A 16,052-nucleotide genomic window follows, 5' to 3' on the forward strand; every position below is an offset into this window, starting at 1 on the left:
AAGCAGAGGGTGTTTGTGTTTGGCCCCGGCGTGGAGGAGCAGAACGCCGGGCGCCGCCAGTGGAGGAGCGGGCCGCCGGGCGCCGCCGGTGGAGGAGCGGGCCGCCGGGCGCCGCCGGTGGAGGAGCAGAACGCCGGGCGCCGCCGGTGGAGGAGCGGGCCGCCGGGCGCCGCCGGTGGAGGAGCGGAACGCCGGGCGCCGCCGGTGGAGGAGCGGAACGCCGGGCGCCGCCGGTGGAGGAGCATGTCAATAGCTCACCACCAGCTTATTTCTTATGCATTAATGTAGCCGCGGGGCCGTGCGTGCATCGCTCTGATTAGATGTGACTTATGTTCTTTACTCAGATAAATAGGAGGCCGGGCGCCGACATTCATCAGCCTCTGTTTACCGCCGTTTTATGCATGCTGAACTATGGCCGCGTCTCTTTTATGGACTCCAGCCTGTGGTGTTTTCCTCTGCAATGTACCGGGTACTACATCTTGTGAGTAATTTCAGACCGACGCAGACAGGCAGACCTGGGAGGAAATAAAACACACACACACACACACACACACACACACACACACACACACACACACACACACACACACACACACACACACAGCGGAGTGCCTCCCTTCTACTCGGAGAGCCAGAGGACAGCTCAATTGATCTCATCTGTGCAGGTGATGTGTGAATTTGTGCGGCTGGAAAGGTTCTGGAGGAATCAAGCGCACCTTGAAGGAAGGTATGAGTTATTTATCAGGCGCTCTGCAGCGCTCGCAAACATGGTGTTGATGCATCATCTAAACTGCCGGCGCCGAGCGACCAGAACGCCGCGGATCCTCTCGTTTCTCGCTCCGACTGCTTCTTTTGTTTCCACGCTGATCACAGGAGGAACAATAGAAGCAGCAGGTGCTTGAATTTAAGGTTTCCCTCGGAGCCGGCGCTCCAAACCTGGTAAAGAAAAGACATGCTCAGCAGCTGGGTTTCTATTTTTCTTTTCTTTTTTTTTGTGTTTGTTGCCTGCAGACATGTTAATCTTCCACCTATGAGAGGAGAGGCGCCGGCCCCCCCGCCCGGGAGACTGTAGCACAACACACAAAGGAAAGAAGAGCGCTCAGTCCGTGCTGAGACGCTCTTCACAAGACGAAGATGGAATTTCAACGGCAAATTCTCTCATAAAATAGTTTGTGCTTCACACAGAATTAAATGGAAATACATGGGAGGAAATCTGAGCGGAGTAATGCTGGATGTTCATGTTGCACCAGATGAAACTGCTGAAGCAAACGCCAGTAAAAGAACTCCTGTGAGGGAAAACACAAGCTAAAGATTATCACCAGATGACTTCCTGTATGGGCATCTCAACTGAGCCTGGAGACAAATTACTACACTGCACGGACTTGCTGGCAGCGCCAACTGTTTTCTTCAGCTGAGTGTTCCGTTTCAACAAACTGAGATCATCTCTGCATCGTTTCCAGCCGATCACCCGCTCATAAAAACTCCCGAGAATAACTCATCTGCTCATTCTAGATCCAGTCACCAGGGAAATACGGAGAGCAGTCAAGTCGGTGAAGCTGGTGTCAAATTACAAGCAGTCCACGATGCATGTCACTGTTTAAAAGCCGTTTTTTTTCAATACAGCTGCGTGTTTCAGGAGAACCTGCGGGTCTGAAGCTGCTGAGGAACTCTAGAATACTGAAAAATCCCCTGAAACAGGAGGAGAGAAAAAAAAAAGCCCCAGTTCACTAAGTGGGTGAAGAATCTGAGGTGATACTCCGGCCGGATCCTCCCTCCACCCCACACATACTTGGGATGGCTCGGTCTGGCTGCTGCCGCTCTCCACACATCCACACAGCCCGGCCATTCATCCGAGGTACCTGTGCTTAGCGGGAGATAAGAAGCTTTCCCGCAGAAACAAAGAGAAGATTAGCATTCCCTTACACTGTGTTGGAGGCCACAGCGCCTCGCCCTCTGAGCGGCGTAAAACCCCGAGGAACTGCCTGCTCGCTTGTACACATCAAAGGCACACACTGATTAAGTTATAGTCAGAATTCAAGCTCCCGTCCTGCTGCGGGGGGAAAACTCTCCCTTAAGCTGGTTTAGGAAAGAAACAGTCAACGAATGAACTCTTTATTATCAGGTCTGAATCGCGGTGACTGCCCCCGGTGGCCATCTGTACGCGTTGCAGGTTATCTATCAATTTCACTAAATGATTCTTTTTTTTGTAAAAAGAATAATAGCAGCAGAAAAGGAGTTGAATAATAAAATACGAAGCAAATATAGAGATTAGATTTTTTTAGGGCCGATATTAGTGATTTGTGAGTGATCGGGAATCGGCAAAATCCAGCCGATCACCCCGCCGATCTAAAAAAAAAAATAAAAAAAACGCGGTCCACAACGTCCCCTAATAACCAGAACAATCAGGGACTAGAAGCTCCGGTCGAGCTGCAGAAGCTAGAAACAGGCGGAGCGGGGCCATAGACCTATAAAACTAGAGTTATTTATAGTGGTTTATGTGTTTATGTGCAGAAATCTACTTCTAAATTTCTATGTGGTCTGTCTTCTTCTGCGTTTTTATTGTGTTTGGTGAGTCACAGCGCCCCTAAAGGCCTGGCATGTGTACTACATGCCCTGAAGCCTCGTGTTGAGCCGTGTTCATAGTGAGGTGTGGACGGGAGTTTGGGAGAAGGACAGGGAGAAAAAAGATAGTTTTTTCGTCGTGTGGATGTTCCTCAGTTTACAACAACAACTAAAGAGAAAGAAGAATTTTTATTCAATAAGTGAGTTTTACAATAATTTCTAGCTGAACAAAGCTTCTGCCAATAGTGCTTTTAGCTTCAGACATCTTAGTTGCTCCAAAAATAAACTATTGAGTATATTTGCAATAGCAATGTGAGTATCGGATCAGGAAAGTATCGGTATCGGCCGATACTCAATTCTGAAAAATCGGATCGGTATCGGGGGCAAAAAAGTGTGATCAGGACATCACTGATTTTTTGGTTTTGCTCCAATTAAAACTTGTTTATTATCTCTTTTTGAGATAAACTGAACATTTAATGTTACATGAAGAAAATATTGTTTCTTGCCGTGGTGCAGCTGAATGTGAGCCGTCTCCTCGTTTCACTTTCAACTGTGTCGCTCAGCCCACAGAAGCATGATCCATACATTTAACTCCTTGCTGTGAAGATGACTGATCGGGCTTCCCATTGATACGTGATACATCATTAACGAGAATGAAGAGACGATAAAACTTCCCAAACTTTTTCCTGGAGTGTTTTTGAGTCCTGCATCCAACCCAACAGAGCCCAGATAACCGGAGACCATATTCCAGTGAAACAAACCTCAGTTTTCAGCTATTACACAGACAATGTGGATTTTTAATGTCTCCATTCAATCAAATGAGTGCTGCCAATAACAATCATTCACCTGCGTTTTATTGACAAAGAAGCAGTAACGAAAACAGACGTTCTCCAGTCGGCCTTTTCTTTTGATTTGTCGACAGACTAACACCTGTCGGTTCCCCATTCCTCCACCAAAACTACCAAACAAACGGCCGCGCCGAGGTTCTGAGTGGCACATAAAGGAGGAGGCGGCGTGATGAGTCGGGCGGCGAGCGCCGGGCTGCTGACAGCCGCCGCCATGACAAACAGCAAACACCTGTTTACTCTCTCAGCACTCCCGCTGATTTACTGCGTGGATCTGGAGGTGGAAAATGAAGGGCATTTTAAGATTAAACCCATTACACCGGTGAATTTACGGCTGTGCCGAGGGGCCGCTGTGCCCCCCCCGTGCTGCTCGGAGTTAGCGCTTTGAGATGGATTCCTAGTGACATGGAAAATGTCTCCGCCTAATCGCCTTTTGTTTAGTTCATTTAACTCACATGGAAACAGAAGGCGGGCGAGGTGGTGGTCATGCTCCCTCAACAAAAAAAGAGGTTGGGGGGGGTTAGAGGGGAGCTAGATGGATGAGAGGTTAAGGACCGGGGGGGTGGGGGGGGTGACCCATCCAAATCCCCCCTCCACCCATCCTAGCAACATCAGCACTGAAAATGTCCACAGTCAGCAGCTGAGCGTCATCTCTGAGCTGTTCCCACCATCCTGACCCCCCCCCCCCCCCCCGCAACACAAATCCCCCCGCACAGGCCTCAGATGACCACAACCGTGTGTGTGTGTGTGTGTGTGTGTGTGTGTGTGTGTGTGTGTGTGCGCTCCTGTTTCTGAAGGAATCAACAAAACGACCACTTCATCATTTCATTGCGTCTTTCTGGCAAAAAACTATTAACTTTGACTGAAACTTGTTGAGAATCACAAATAAAATATAAACCTCGTTGTCGTTTTGCCAGCTTAAACTTTACATTCAACAGGAGTGAGAATCTGAAAATATGCCAGATTTCATTTATTCCGACGAGATTCGTCTCCTGAGTTTCCAGCAGGTTGTAAATAATCCAGATTTAGCACAAGGCTAATTTCCATCTATTGTCCCAAACATAAAACCAGGGTGACAGACACATCAAGACAATATAATCAAACAAAGACAATGATGATAAAATTATTCTTCCTAGAAGTCTATCATAAAGCACTATTATTTAGGTAAAGTGCTGACTCAGCTAAGCCTGTCAGGTCAAGATTCCATCAGAGATACAAGTTTGGTTGTGAATCAGTCATTTATCATCGTTCTTGTCTCTTAAAGCCGACGAAGGTTCTCGCTTATATAAGAATTTCAATTGTTAGACTTTAACAAACGTCCAACTCATCTATGAAACTGCAATAGGATGGACAAACTGAAAAAACAATAGTAACGATGATATATACTCATAAGTACTTCAAATATGAAGTAGAGGTCTTTGAGAACTTCTTATCTTAAAGAGCTACAACAGTTTAGGTTTCTGGAACCTGAATGAAAAACTCTTCGTTATAACTGAAATTTAGTTTTTGGTCTTTTGTGTTTCTGTTGTCTGCGAACTCTTATTGTGAAAGTTAAAATCATGACGAAGGAGCATGACGCTAACAGACAGCCAACGTTTGGAGAGTTTGGCTGAGATGAAATCTCAGTTTCAGCTCGTTTCTTAATCTAGAAAGTCAAATTGTCGTTTACATGAGTATAAAAAGAAGGAAAAAACGTGCGGAACCATGAGGCGAGCGAAGTTAACCGCTCCGACAGCTGCCTATTAAAGATCTGCTTTCTTCTGAGCTTCATTAGAAGAAGAAACTTAATCTGTGACCTTCAGCCTTCATGGATTTGCTCAAATTAAATCTGTTTTGTTGCGTCACTGCCGAGTGGATCTCTTTCTCTGCTGGAGTTTCTTCGCTCGTACATTTTCTATTTCCAGCAGCTTCGGCTGGTAAAAACACTACGGAGAATAAACTAACATTGGCATTCATATTCTTTAATGTGTCATTCATGGTTTCATTCTGAGAGACTGAAGTTAAACCAGTTTGGTATTAAATAATGTAAAGAACTGCATGCTCAATACTGAATGACCAATAAACTCGTTTTTTAGTTTAAATGATAAAGAACGACGGCAGAAAAGGCGAAGGGTATTAACAGGACTCCATTATCAGAATGTTAATGCTGACAAGCCTCCTGACCGAATCCAGAGTCGTATCATCAGAAACACTGAATCCACAGCCGACGCTTCACGACGCTGCTCAGTCAGTCGGATCTTCCACTTTTTTAAGTTCCTCTGCCCAGAGGTGGAAGTGATGAGAGAAAATGAAGAGTTATGTAATCAGCTATTGATCTCCGGGAGGAGCGGCTCGACCCCCGCCGCCGGTCGGATCACTTTCACGGCGGTCCCAGCAGAGGGGGCGGGGCTTTGTGACGTTCAGTCCGCCTGTCTGATCACGTCCGTCTGAATACAAGAAACACGCAGGAGAGTTTTAAAGAAGCAGCTTTGGATTGAAAGAGGCTGATGGAGACGTCCGGGCCTGTTAGTGCAGGAGGAGATGAGGGGCCGGCGCACCGCGGCGAGGCCTCCTTTGTCATGCGGTGGGGGGAGGTTGGGGGGGGGGGGGCCTGGACCGGTGATCAGGGGTCAACTGCCGTGATCATCCATCTTCCTCCTGACAGAGGCCTGTCAGCCGGCCGCTCACGTTACTAAACACAACAGGCAGGCCGGCAGTGAGGCGCTGCGCCGCGCCGCAGCCATGTGTAAATGAAGTTAATATTCACTGACCAGGCGCTCCGCCCAACCTGGACCCGCCGTCACCTTGGAAATAACGCTATGTGACACCCGGCCACAGAGGGCTCCCTATGGGGGGGGGGACCCACCATATGCTTTTGTTTGGATGAGAATGAGGAATGTTTACTCCGATTCATCCCGTCCAGCACAGAGCCTGGATAAGGAGGCACAGGTCAGATTCCAGGACCTGGAGACGTCAAACGCTGCTGCTTCTTTTCGTTTCCAGGACTTTGGACTGTTTGCGGCAGAAGACAATTTGCATTAAAAGATTTTCTGCAAATTTTTGAATTTCTGTTTGCAGTGAACTTTTTTTTATGCCTTAATGTGAAATTGTTCTTCTGTTCAATGAATTTCATCTGGACTCTGACGGGGTTGGAGACATCGCAAAGGAAACGCCGCCGCAAAGGAAACGCCGCCGCAAAGGAAACGCCGCCGCTGGTTCCTGGTGGAGCGCCAGTGTTTAAAAGAAAATTAAAACATTTCTGATGACGTTTTTTGTGGCTGCCTCTCACTGCCGACTACCTGTATCGTCATACTTCTACTAATAGTATCAATGAAGTACCAAAGAAAGGGACGAGTATCAATAAAGTAACAGTATCAGTGAGAACGTGTCAAACAACCAACCAGTAATCCTAATCAATGACCAACAGAGCAGCAATAACAGTGTAAAGTATAAATGAAGCAGCAGTAATAGTGGAACAATATCAGTAGAGTATCAGTGCAGGTAAAAAGTATCACAACACTGTTTCAAAAGTATTCTGAGTAAATATTTGTCTCCATCTCTACGATCGAGACGTAGCAGGGAGGGTCTGGAACCTCGGAGGGTGGAGGCCTTGAGGCTCCAGCAGTGGACCGGGGATCACAAGCTTGAAGGTTCAACTCCCACAGTGGACAGGTCACCACTGTGTGCCTCGGAGCACGACCCTTGACCTCCCAATGGGTAAACGTGGAAAAAGGAATGTCGCCAGGAGGATGAATTAATCTTAGGTCCCGTTCACACGACAACAAAAACAGGCGCAACTGCAAAAACTGTGTTTTGACTATTTGTTTGCACAAAGGCAGTACTACAACCGTCACTTTTTCTTACTGCACACGCACCCCTCCGCCGAGGTAAATAGTCCCTCTGCTCCAGCGAGAGTAACAAACACGGCGGCCTCAGCAGTGGCGTGACTCAGCCTGTGTTCTAGATTTATCCTCCATGTCGGTCGTTCTATAGTTCAGATTCTCTAACAGCATTAAATTCCTCATCTGTCCCGAGGAATGTCGGGTTCTCAGGAGGAAGCGCCTCGGGGTGGAACCACGCTAAACCTGAGGAACCTTCCTGAAAGGTAAAAAAACCCACGAATCTCAGAACATTTCAAACGTTAATGATCCAATAGCTGCTTTTATTTTGAAATGGTCTACAGGAAGACCAGCTCATATTACAAAAACCTAAGACCAATCAGACCTAAAACTAATCCTCATGTAAAGTAATGCAAACGAAAAACTACCAAACCTGAATAAAAAGTAACTAAAAATAAAAAGTAACAATAAATAAAAAGTAATTAAAAATAAAAAGTAACTAAAACTCAACTGAAATTGAAGAAACAAATTCAAAATGAAATAAAAACTGAAGTCGACTGTCACGTTACTTTAGCTGTTAGCATGTTAGCTTCCCTCAGGTCAACACCAGAACAGCTTCAGTTTACACACACACACACACACACACACACACACACACACACACACACACACACACACACACACACATACACACACACACACCCACACATGCACACCCACACATGCACACACGCACACACACACACACAGTCACACACACACTGACATACACACACACACACACACACACACACGCACACACACACGCACACACACACACACAGTCACACACACACTGACATACACACACACACACACACACACTCACTTACATACACACACACACTCACTTATATACACACACACACACACACACAGTCACACACACACCCACACACACACACACACACACACACACACACACACACACACACACACACACTGCAGCAGTGCAAGCGTGAGCCGAGTAAAATTACAAGCTTTGGTTTAAAAAGCACTCGTGAAAAAAGCTGAATTAAGAAACTCGTATTGAATAAAAAGCTTCATAAATCTGATTTTCTTCAGCATCTTGATCCAAAATGCACAATTTGCAACCTTCATTGTTTTAAATCCGACCGAGAGGAAATTAAAAAAGTGGTGGATTTTCAATGATCCATACCAACAACCTACTTTGTAATTAATGAGTGTGAGAAAACTTTTCAAAACAGTAAACATTAGTGATCATGCTGACAGTTTTCTGATCTCTATAAATCCTGCTTGATTAAGGTGTTAACTGGTCTTTTTATCCTACTTGTGTTTTATTTATCTGCCTAAAGCATTGTGACGTGGGAAACGTCACCTGGGCATTAAAACTTGGTCAATAACTCTTTTAGCAGCTTACTGCAAATAAATATAGACGCTAGTTGATCAATAAATGCTTATTAAGAGTTGTTTGTGTGGATTTAAAATTCACGAGAGTATTAAAACTGTATTATCTTTCCTAGCAGATGATGCTGAAAACTGAACAAAGGTTAATGCTAGACTGAGGCAGTTTGAAATCTTATTTCTATTTTATTGTCACCTTAAATGTCATGAAATTAATCATTTCAGAAAATCAAATTGGTAAAAGCTATTCCACTTGAATGTTTTTCCACATTTTATTTGCCGCTGACCCCAAACTAACAAACCAAAACGACAACAACGTGTCATGTGGATGTTTGGCATTTCCCTTAATAAGAGTCTGAAACTGCCGCTCGGCGAACGCTCTCAGTTTCCAGCCGATCCATTCAGGACTGAACTGCCTGGTTCTGCCACATCGTGAGCAGGAGAAGCACATCTGCGTCCCGCCGGGCTAAAGACAAGAAGCAGGAAGGAGTCCTGGGCTGCGGGAGAAAGCAGCGACATGACGAGCACGCATCCATCACCAATTTATTTCAATCCTGGGTGATTTAGGCCCATTTGGGTCTCCTGTGGATTCGGCACACACCTGTCATTTGCATAATGAAGCGGTGGAGCCGCGGTGAAAGACGTCCATTCGGTGTATTAAATCCACACCTGATCAATCACGGGGGGCGTCGGGACGCGTGACGACCTCCCGACTCTGCTTCCTGGCTTCATTTGAAATGCTAAGCGCAGATCTTTTTTTGTTCCGACGGCCCCGGAGCTCAGAATCCGGGCCGCCTGGTGGCTTCCATGCGCCGCCGCGGTCAGATCCCCGGCTGCTCGGCCCCCTTCCCCCCAGGGGGGGGGCTCCATCATCAATCAGTCTCCAACTAACTTCTGTCCAAGTCCCTGACAGTTGAGATGGATGGTGCCGGCGTCTACAGGATGCTGTATCCTCTCATTAATTCCTCTTGTTAGCATGCCGCTGATAGCGGCGAGATACGGCCATGCTCTCCACCCAGAGAGAGAGAGACCGAGGCCTCTCGCTCGCCCCTTTCCTCCCTCCCGGGCGAGGGTCAACAGTTAATCATTTCTCAGACACTGGTTACTTAGTGCCATAATGATGAGATGTGTCAAAATCGGACAACATACATTCCCGGGATTGAGCGGCACAAAGACGCCAGTGTCCCTCCACAAGGGCCCTCTTCTCTGTCCCGAACGACTCGGTGGCTCCACTGCACCCGGCGGCCGGCGCTGAGCAGAAGCGCCGGGGATGAATGGCCACTATTTTCACAACACGCACTGCTGTCGCAAAATGAAGCCCTCATGCGAGGCTGCCGGGACACTTCAACTGGCCTTTTTCAACACTCATTTACACCCAGACCACAGCGGGCTGCGGGGGGGGTGGGGGGGCTACTGCCACAGATTGCCACACAAAGAGTTAAAGACAGACTGGGACGGTGGGGGGGGGGCAGTGAAAGACAAGGGGAGCCTCTTTGCTGACGGTGATGAATGAGAGGATCACAACAAGTTTGGGAGAAGAGGCTTTCTGCATCACGGGGGGGGGGGGCTCCTCCAGCAACATGACTGACAGCTTTAAACCCACGTTCTCCACCTGCACCCCCACCCCCACCTCCACCCCCACACTCACACACACACCACTGAAGATTCACCAGACTGACATCAGAGCGCTCTTACAGGCCAAGAAGCCTGAAAAAGCCATCTGAATGGATTAGACCCTCGGTACAGTAACATTCCTTCATTCCACACCGGGGGGGTTGAGGAGTTCCAGGATCGGTTCTCGTGAGGTTACTGATCGTTCCAGGTTTCACAAACCATCCTTGACGACCTGCCGGGATCAGAGGGTTTCCGTCGACGATCAGTCGACCGTCGCTGGAATGCGACTCCTGCTCTTTTCTAAACTTCCACTCGGAGATTACTTTCACGCTCTGACAGTTTGTTCCTCCTTCCACGAGAATCGTCGGCGTACAGGTGCACGTCTGGATCCGCCTCCAACACGGGACGTATGACGGCAGCGAACACTGTGACCACAGATGTACCGCCAGCTCCGCTGGTAACAAATTTCCGAGTTATTTTTAACGCCGCTGCAGGAAAACAACTCGGACTCTGATGGTTGGATTTTTTTTTCTTCCTACACACATTTAAAAACTCCAGAATTCTATGTTGTTTGTGGTTTTTCTCACAGATAAAGTTAAAGAATGATTCAGCTTCATAGGTTTTACTGTAACGTTAATATTGATACTGTTTGTGCACCGTCTGAAATATATTCCTAATCTCAGAGTTTTGTTTCTTGTTTTGTCGAAAATGTAGAAATGAAGACTTCCTGCACTGTTCCTGTGCGGAAAATAAAAAATATGTTGTGATGAATATTTTAATCTGACATGACGAGGTTCTGCAGTAATCCTAATCTAAGAAATTAGTGCGTATTCACTCGTGGAAGTGTCGGATTGAAATGGATCAAACTGGTGATCGCTGCTTCTGGAAGTAGGACTGATGTTTTCGGGAACAACTGTCGGTTCAAATTCCAAAACAACATAAAGGAAGATGTCAAAAGGAATCCCCATTGCTGCTTCTTTTTTTTCTTTTTTTTAACCGTGGATTGTAAACTCTTAGCTTGAAAATTCAATAATAAAAAAATTATAATATAATGGAATGTAGAAAAGTTCTCACATGTAAAACACAGAAGAAAAAAACTGTCATATAGCGTTTCTAAAAACTGGAAAAAGACAAAATAGTCTTTAAAATGTTGTAAAATGTGTGTAAAAGAGGAGAGATAATAAAATCTTTTGGACCAAGCTTCCTACTTCTGGTCACACAGGTACCGTCAGGTACCGTCAGGTATCGGTACCTTCAAATTCCTGGGTTTTTCTTTTTCTTTTTTTTTTTTTTTTAAACACTTGGGCGTATTGTTCTCCTGTTCGAACCAAATGAAATCCTCCTGTTTCTGCTTCAGATTGTTCCGGAAGCGACGGAGCGGACAACGTGATGTCAGAGAGCTGCTGGACGGAGTGCTGACGGTGCAGTGACTCTCATTTTATTTACATTAACTGCCCCTTAATGCAAAAAGCTTCTCATGCCTCGACGGAGAGGAAGCTCATAAAGGTGCCGCGTCAAGCCTGGAATCTGATCCACACACGCACACACACACACACACACACACACACACACACACACACACACACACACACACACACACACACACTTATTTGTTTTAGTTGACACGTGAAAGGATTAATTAATAGAGACAGGCGATCGTCTTCCTGCTCCGGAGGTTGTTTTTTTTTTTTGTTTTTTTTTTTGCACCGAGACACAAAACAAAAGGTCTCTAGAATCACTTTGACAAGCCGCAGCCATCGGCGGTCGTGCTGCGTCGCTCTCCCCGTGGAAATAGATTGCAGGCTCCCTCTCTCAACCTGTATGCATATTAAAACAACAAGAAGAATGAGAAGCGGCTCCGCGGGGTTGAATCAGCGATCGGCCGCTAACGTCGGAGGCGGAGGACAAGTCGAGGCGGGCTGCGTTGCTCTAAATTACACGGCCTAATATATTTCATTAACACGCCTCCGTCGGAGGAGTCCCTAATGGATGACAGCGTGGCATAAAAGCTCGACTGCAAGGGACACTAATTTGTTCTTAGACGCATTCCGTTCAATTATTACAGGCTTGCCGCTCCTGATGTAAGCTGCTTAGATTGGAGGTTGCCCACTTTGCAGAGGAGAATGAAGGGGGGGGGGGGGGGGGGGCTCGCCTGATGAGGACGGACACTTAAATTGTGTGACCTAAGTCAGCCCCTTTTAATCCAGCCTGACTTCTATCAGTCAACTCAGGTGGCCACTGAAAATAATCCCGTGAGCTCTCACAACCACAGACAGAAGGTTGTGCCCTGATTGAGACGAAGCCTTCCTGCTCTGCGTGACAATCATCGCCAACGCCGCGATATGGTGGCTGTTTGTGTTTCCTCTCCGTGAGGGTCAAAGAGACGCTCAGAACTAACGACTGTCAGAGCAAATTATAATCTAATCCCAGGTTCAACACATATATTCAGAGCCTCGCGATCAATTAACACACGAGCCGATTCTCGCCCTGAAGATCCAACTGTACATCGACCATCTTAATCCCGTCCAACAACACAACTATTCGCCCGTCGATGCCTGACCGGGCAGACGTGTGTGTTTGTGGGAAGCCTCCCGACGGCGGGAACGCCGCCGGCGTCCCCGGACGCCACTTTGAGAGAGTAAAAAGGCACTCACGTTCACAAGCGTCTCCTTTCTGATGAAATCCAGCTTTGCATATACATTTCCCAATGGGCACCAGCCATTCCCCCTCCGCGCTGCAGTGCATCTTGGGGGAATTGTCGGCCTCCTCCTCGGCGTCGCTCACGCACACGCCCTCCACCTCCACCAGCGAGGAGAACTCCGACCCGGTGACGGTGTCCGGGAAGGTGGCCAGGTTCTCGATGATGGACCAGCACTTCTTGTAGTAAACCTTGACGGAGACCAGGGCGATGCAGGCGCCCACGTCCTGGAAGGCCAGGTAGAAGCCGCGCCGCGACAGCGGCCCGATGATGCGCACCTCCGTGTTGAGCTTCATCTTCCTCTCGCCCAGGTCGCCCTGGGTGAAGCTCTCGTCCGCCGCGATGGTGTCGATCTTCACGTACTGGTTCTCCCGTAAGCTCCTGCCCACCTCGGAATCCGTTTCCTGGTAGTACAGGTTGAACGTCTCCTTGCAGGTGCCCACCACACCGGGCAGGCTGTTACAATCCCTCAGGGTGAACTTCAGCTCCACAAAAATTCTCTGGGCATCGCCCTTCTCTATCCAGTTAGTCCGAAGCCAGTTATTCTGATTTGGCTCCATGACTTGGCAAACCTGGTATGTGCGAATGGGTGTGTAGTTCTCGTCCAAGCCGCTGATCTCTTCCCACTGAAAGAGCACGACACACATTTGTAAATGAGAGCAGCCGCGAGGAAACAAACAGAGAGAGAGACATCGGGGTGATTTGCAATCAAACCTGAGCTGCTGGTGATTACACTGTAATGAAAATGACAAAGGTATGTGTAAATCCAGTCGTTTGAGGAAGGCAGATTAGCCCGTTTCTTAATCGCACAAACACATCTTTGGAGAATGATTGCGCCGGGGTTTATCTGCTTGTGCTCCAGATAATTTATTTAAAAAGTTTGCCTGCTTTTAATCAAGCCGGGCGAAGTTGGGAAGCAGGTTTCCTCGAGGCCTCTTTGTGATCTGAATGTCAAACACCAGGAGACGCGGAGACGCGACCTCCAGCGCGGCTTTATCTTAGCTTAAGGACACTTTCTCCCCGGAAATGCCAAAAGGGTTTGGGAGGAGATAGAGATGTGGAGTGCACGGGACAGGAGTGTGGAGATTCTGCAGACTTACCCCATTGGGAGGATAGGAGATCCACTCCAGTTCTGTCTGCTGTGCCTTGGAGTCCAGCAGAATCACTAGTGACGGGGAGACCAAGAGGCAGGTGGTTAAATCCAGCTGGGGAGCCTCGGTTATTACCGACAGGCCACACATCTGTATCTATAGCTCATATACCCGTGACCTAATTTCGAGCAGCAGCAGCTGAAGGAGGCGCAAAAAAAAAAAAAGCACGCAAAGGCAGACGGTGGCAGACTGCAGCAGACAGGTCTCCAGTCTGCGGGGAACTTTGGACAAATTAGGAAAGACTGAGCTTTAACGCAAATGGAGCGATGTCATTTAAATCAATTTAAAAAGTCTTTATTTGGAGTGTAGTCGCGTTGAGGTTAGAGATCCGACGCACACAATAACGGCTGAATTCCCCGTTTGTAATTTGATGCACTGTTTTGAACCAGATCCGGATTTTTATTCGAGAGAAAGAAAAAAAAAGGGCGCAGAAGCTCCAACCGCGGAGGCTTTTTTTTTCTTCTTGTAAAGTTGTTGTGAATGTATTTCAACCAGGCTGGCAGTGTGGCACCGGGGACAGGACAGTCGCCAGGACGCCTCAAGAAAATACAAACCGTGATTATGATGTCAATAATGCGCCGATTAGAGCAGAATTGCGCAGATAAACAAGCCTGTTTTACGCGTCGCCAGCGGCCACGCTGCGCTCGCTCCTACAGCTGCTTTTACGCATGCAGTAATTCTCTTAATTTTACAGTGTGATCAATCTGAAGCACCGCTTCCACGTTTGATCCCAGTTATTTAAACCCCTTTCTCTTTAATTAATTTAATCTTTCTTCTACTTCGATCCAGGGTATCCAAAGTGGGCAGATTACCGCATGAATCTGCTGGATTTCCCCGCACGCAGAGAGCAGCTGCGGACAGGACTGTCAGAGCCGAGGCCACTTTGGAGGAAAAAAAAAAAAAAGAAAGAAAGAAAAAAAAAAAAACCTCCGAAACTGCGATCTGATCGACGGCGCACCGACTTCCAGCCTGTCGGGACGATCGATCCCTCCTCCTCTTTATATTCGCCTTAATCTAGAGTGTCACGGCGGGTTGTTAATGTGAACCGAGCGGGCTGGTGTCCGGTCCGCTCCCGTGCCGCTGCGTCCGTTAACGACCGTGCGTAAAAACAAGCGAGCGGTCGGAGCGCGGCGCGGCAGCGGAGCGCAGCGGCTGTCATCCCGCCGCAGCCCGGCCGCTTTCTCCCAGCTGACAGCCACCTGTCCGGACCCCAATAAAACACCAGGCTCGTTAAACACAGACGACACCGAGCGGAGAGGGGCTCCGCTTCAGGACGCGTCTCCAGCGGGATGAACAGAAGTCCAAACTTTAACAACTTACCTTCCTTCGCATTCTGCGCGTCCCCGCTGTGCACGCGGCAGCTGAAATAAAGGCAAACTGTAATCCACAGCGTCGGGATGGCCCTGGAGAGCATGGTGCAGCCGCGGATCGCCAACGTAGACCGTAAGTCGCTGTGCCACCGTCTCTCCTTCTGCCCATTGACGACACTGAACCGGCTCTCTGTTCCGCCGCTGCTCCCCGCACTCTAATAGGGTCTGCGGGAGCGGGGCGGGGCCCGGGCCCGCGTGCCCGTCACTCAGCGTGACGGGCGGGGCCGCCGGCCAATCACAGGCCAGAAGGCCAAAACGTCACCAGAACGAAGAGCCAATCAGCGGGCGGAGAGGTTTTCCTTCTTCTTCTGGTGAGGAAATGTTTTTCAAAAACCGGTCCGGATGATTTAGGGATTATTTTGGATCCGCGGCGTCAAACACATTTTAGTTTAGAAACCACAGTCAAATTCCAGCTCGAAGGGGCCGGACCAGTAAAATAGAGCCATAATAACCTCTAAATTTAAACTTTGGGGGTTTTCTTTGTTGTGGTGCAGAGCCTTTGTGATGAACATGTCGATATTGTCACAAAACTAAACCACTACAAGAGTAAATGACAGCAGTCTCTACATGAATCCAATTTTAATGAAACC

The 16,052-nt window shown here is 47.9% G+C and overlaps 1 protein-coding gene across 2 annotated transcripts in view; it reads right to left on the bottom strand.

Annotated features, from left to right (window-relative positions):
- Positions 1–15,613, bottom strand: part of epha7 (eph receptor A7) — a gene marked incomplete at its 3' end in the record, with an annotated part of 117,371 nt that extends 101,758 nt beyond the window's left edge. For both annotated transcript variants that reach the window (XM_080490810.1, XM_080490809.1), the window contains exons 1-3: positions 15,413–15,613; positions 14,042–14,106; positions 12,898–13,567 (exon numbers count right to left, since the gene is read on the bottom strand). In XM_080490810.1, coding sequence (XP_080346936.1) covers positions 12,898–13,567; positions 14,042–14,106; positions 15,413–15,506 — 829 coding nt within the window. In that variant the 5' untranslated portion in view covers positions 15,507–15,613. The remainder of the gene's footprint in view (positions 1–12,897; positions 13,568–14,041; positions 14,107–15,412) is intronic.
- Between the last annotated feature and the right edge of the window lie 439 nt (positions 15,614–16,052).

The sequence above is a fragment of the Lipophrys pholis genome (assembly GCF_963383615.2).
Source record: "Lipophrys pholis genome assembly, chromosome: 21".
Classification (NCBI taxonomy): Eukaryota; Metazoa; Chordata; class Actinopteri; order Blenniiformes; family Blenniidae; genus Lipophrys; species Lipophrys pholis.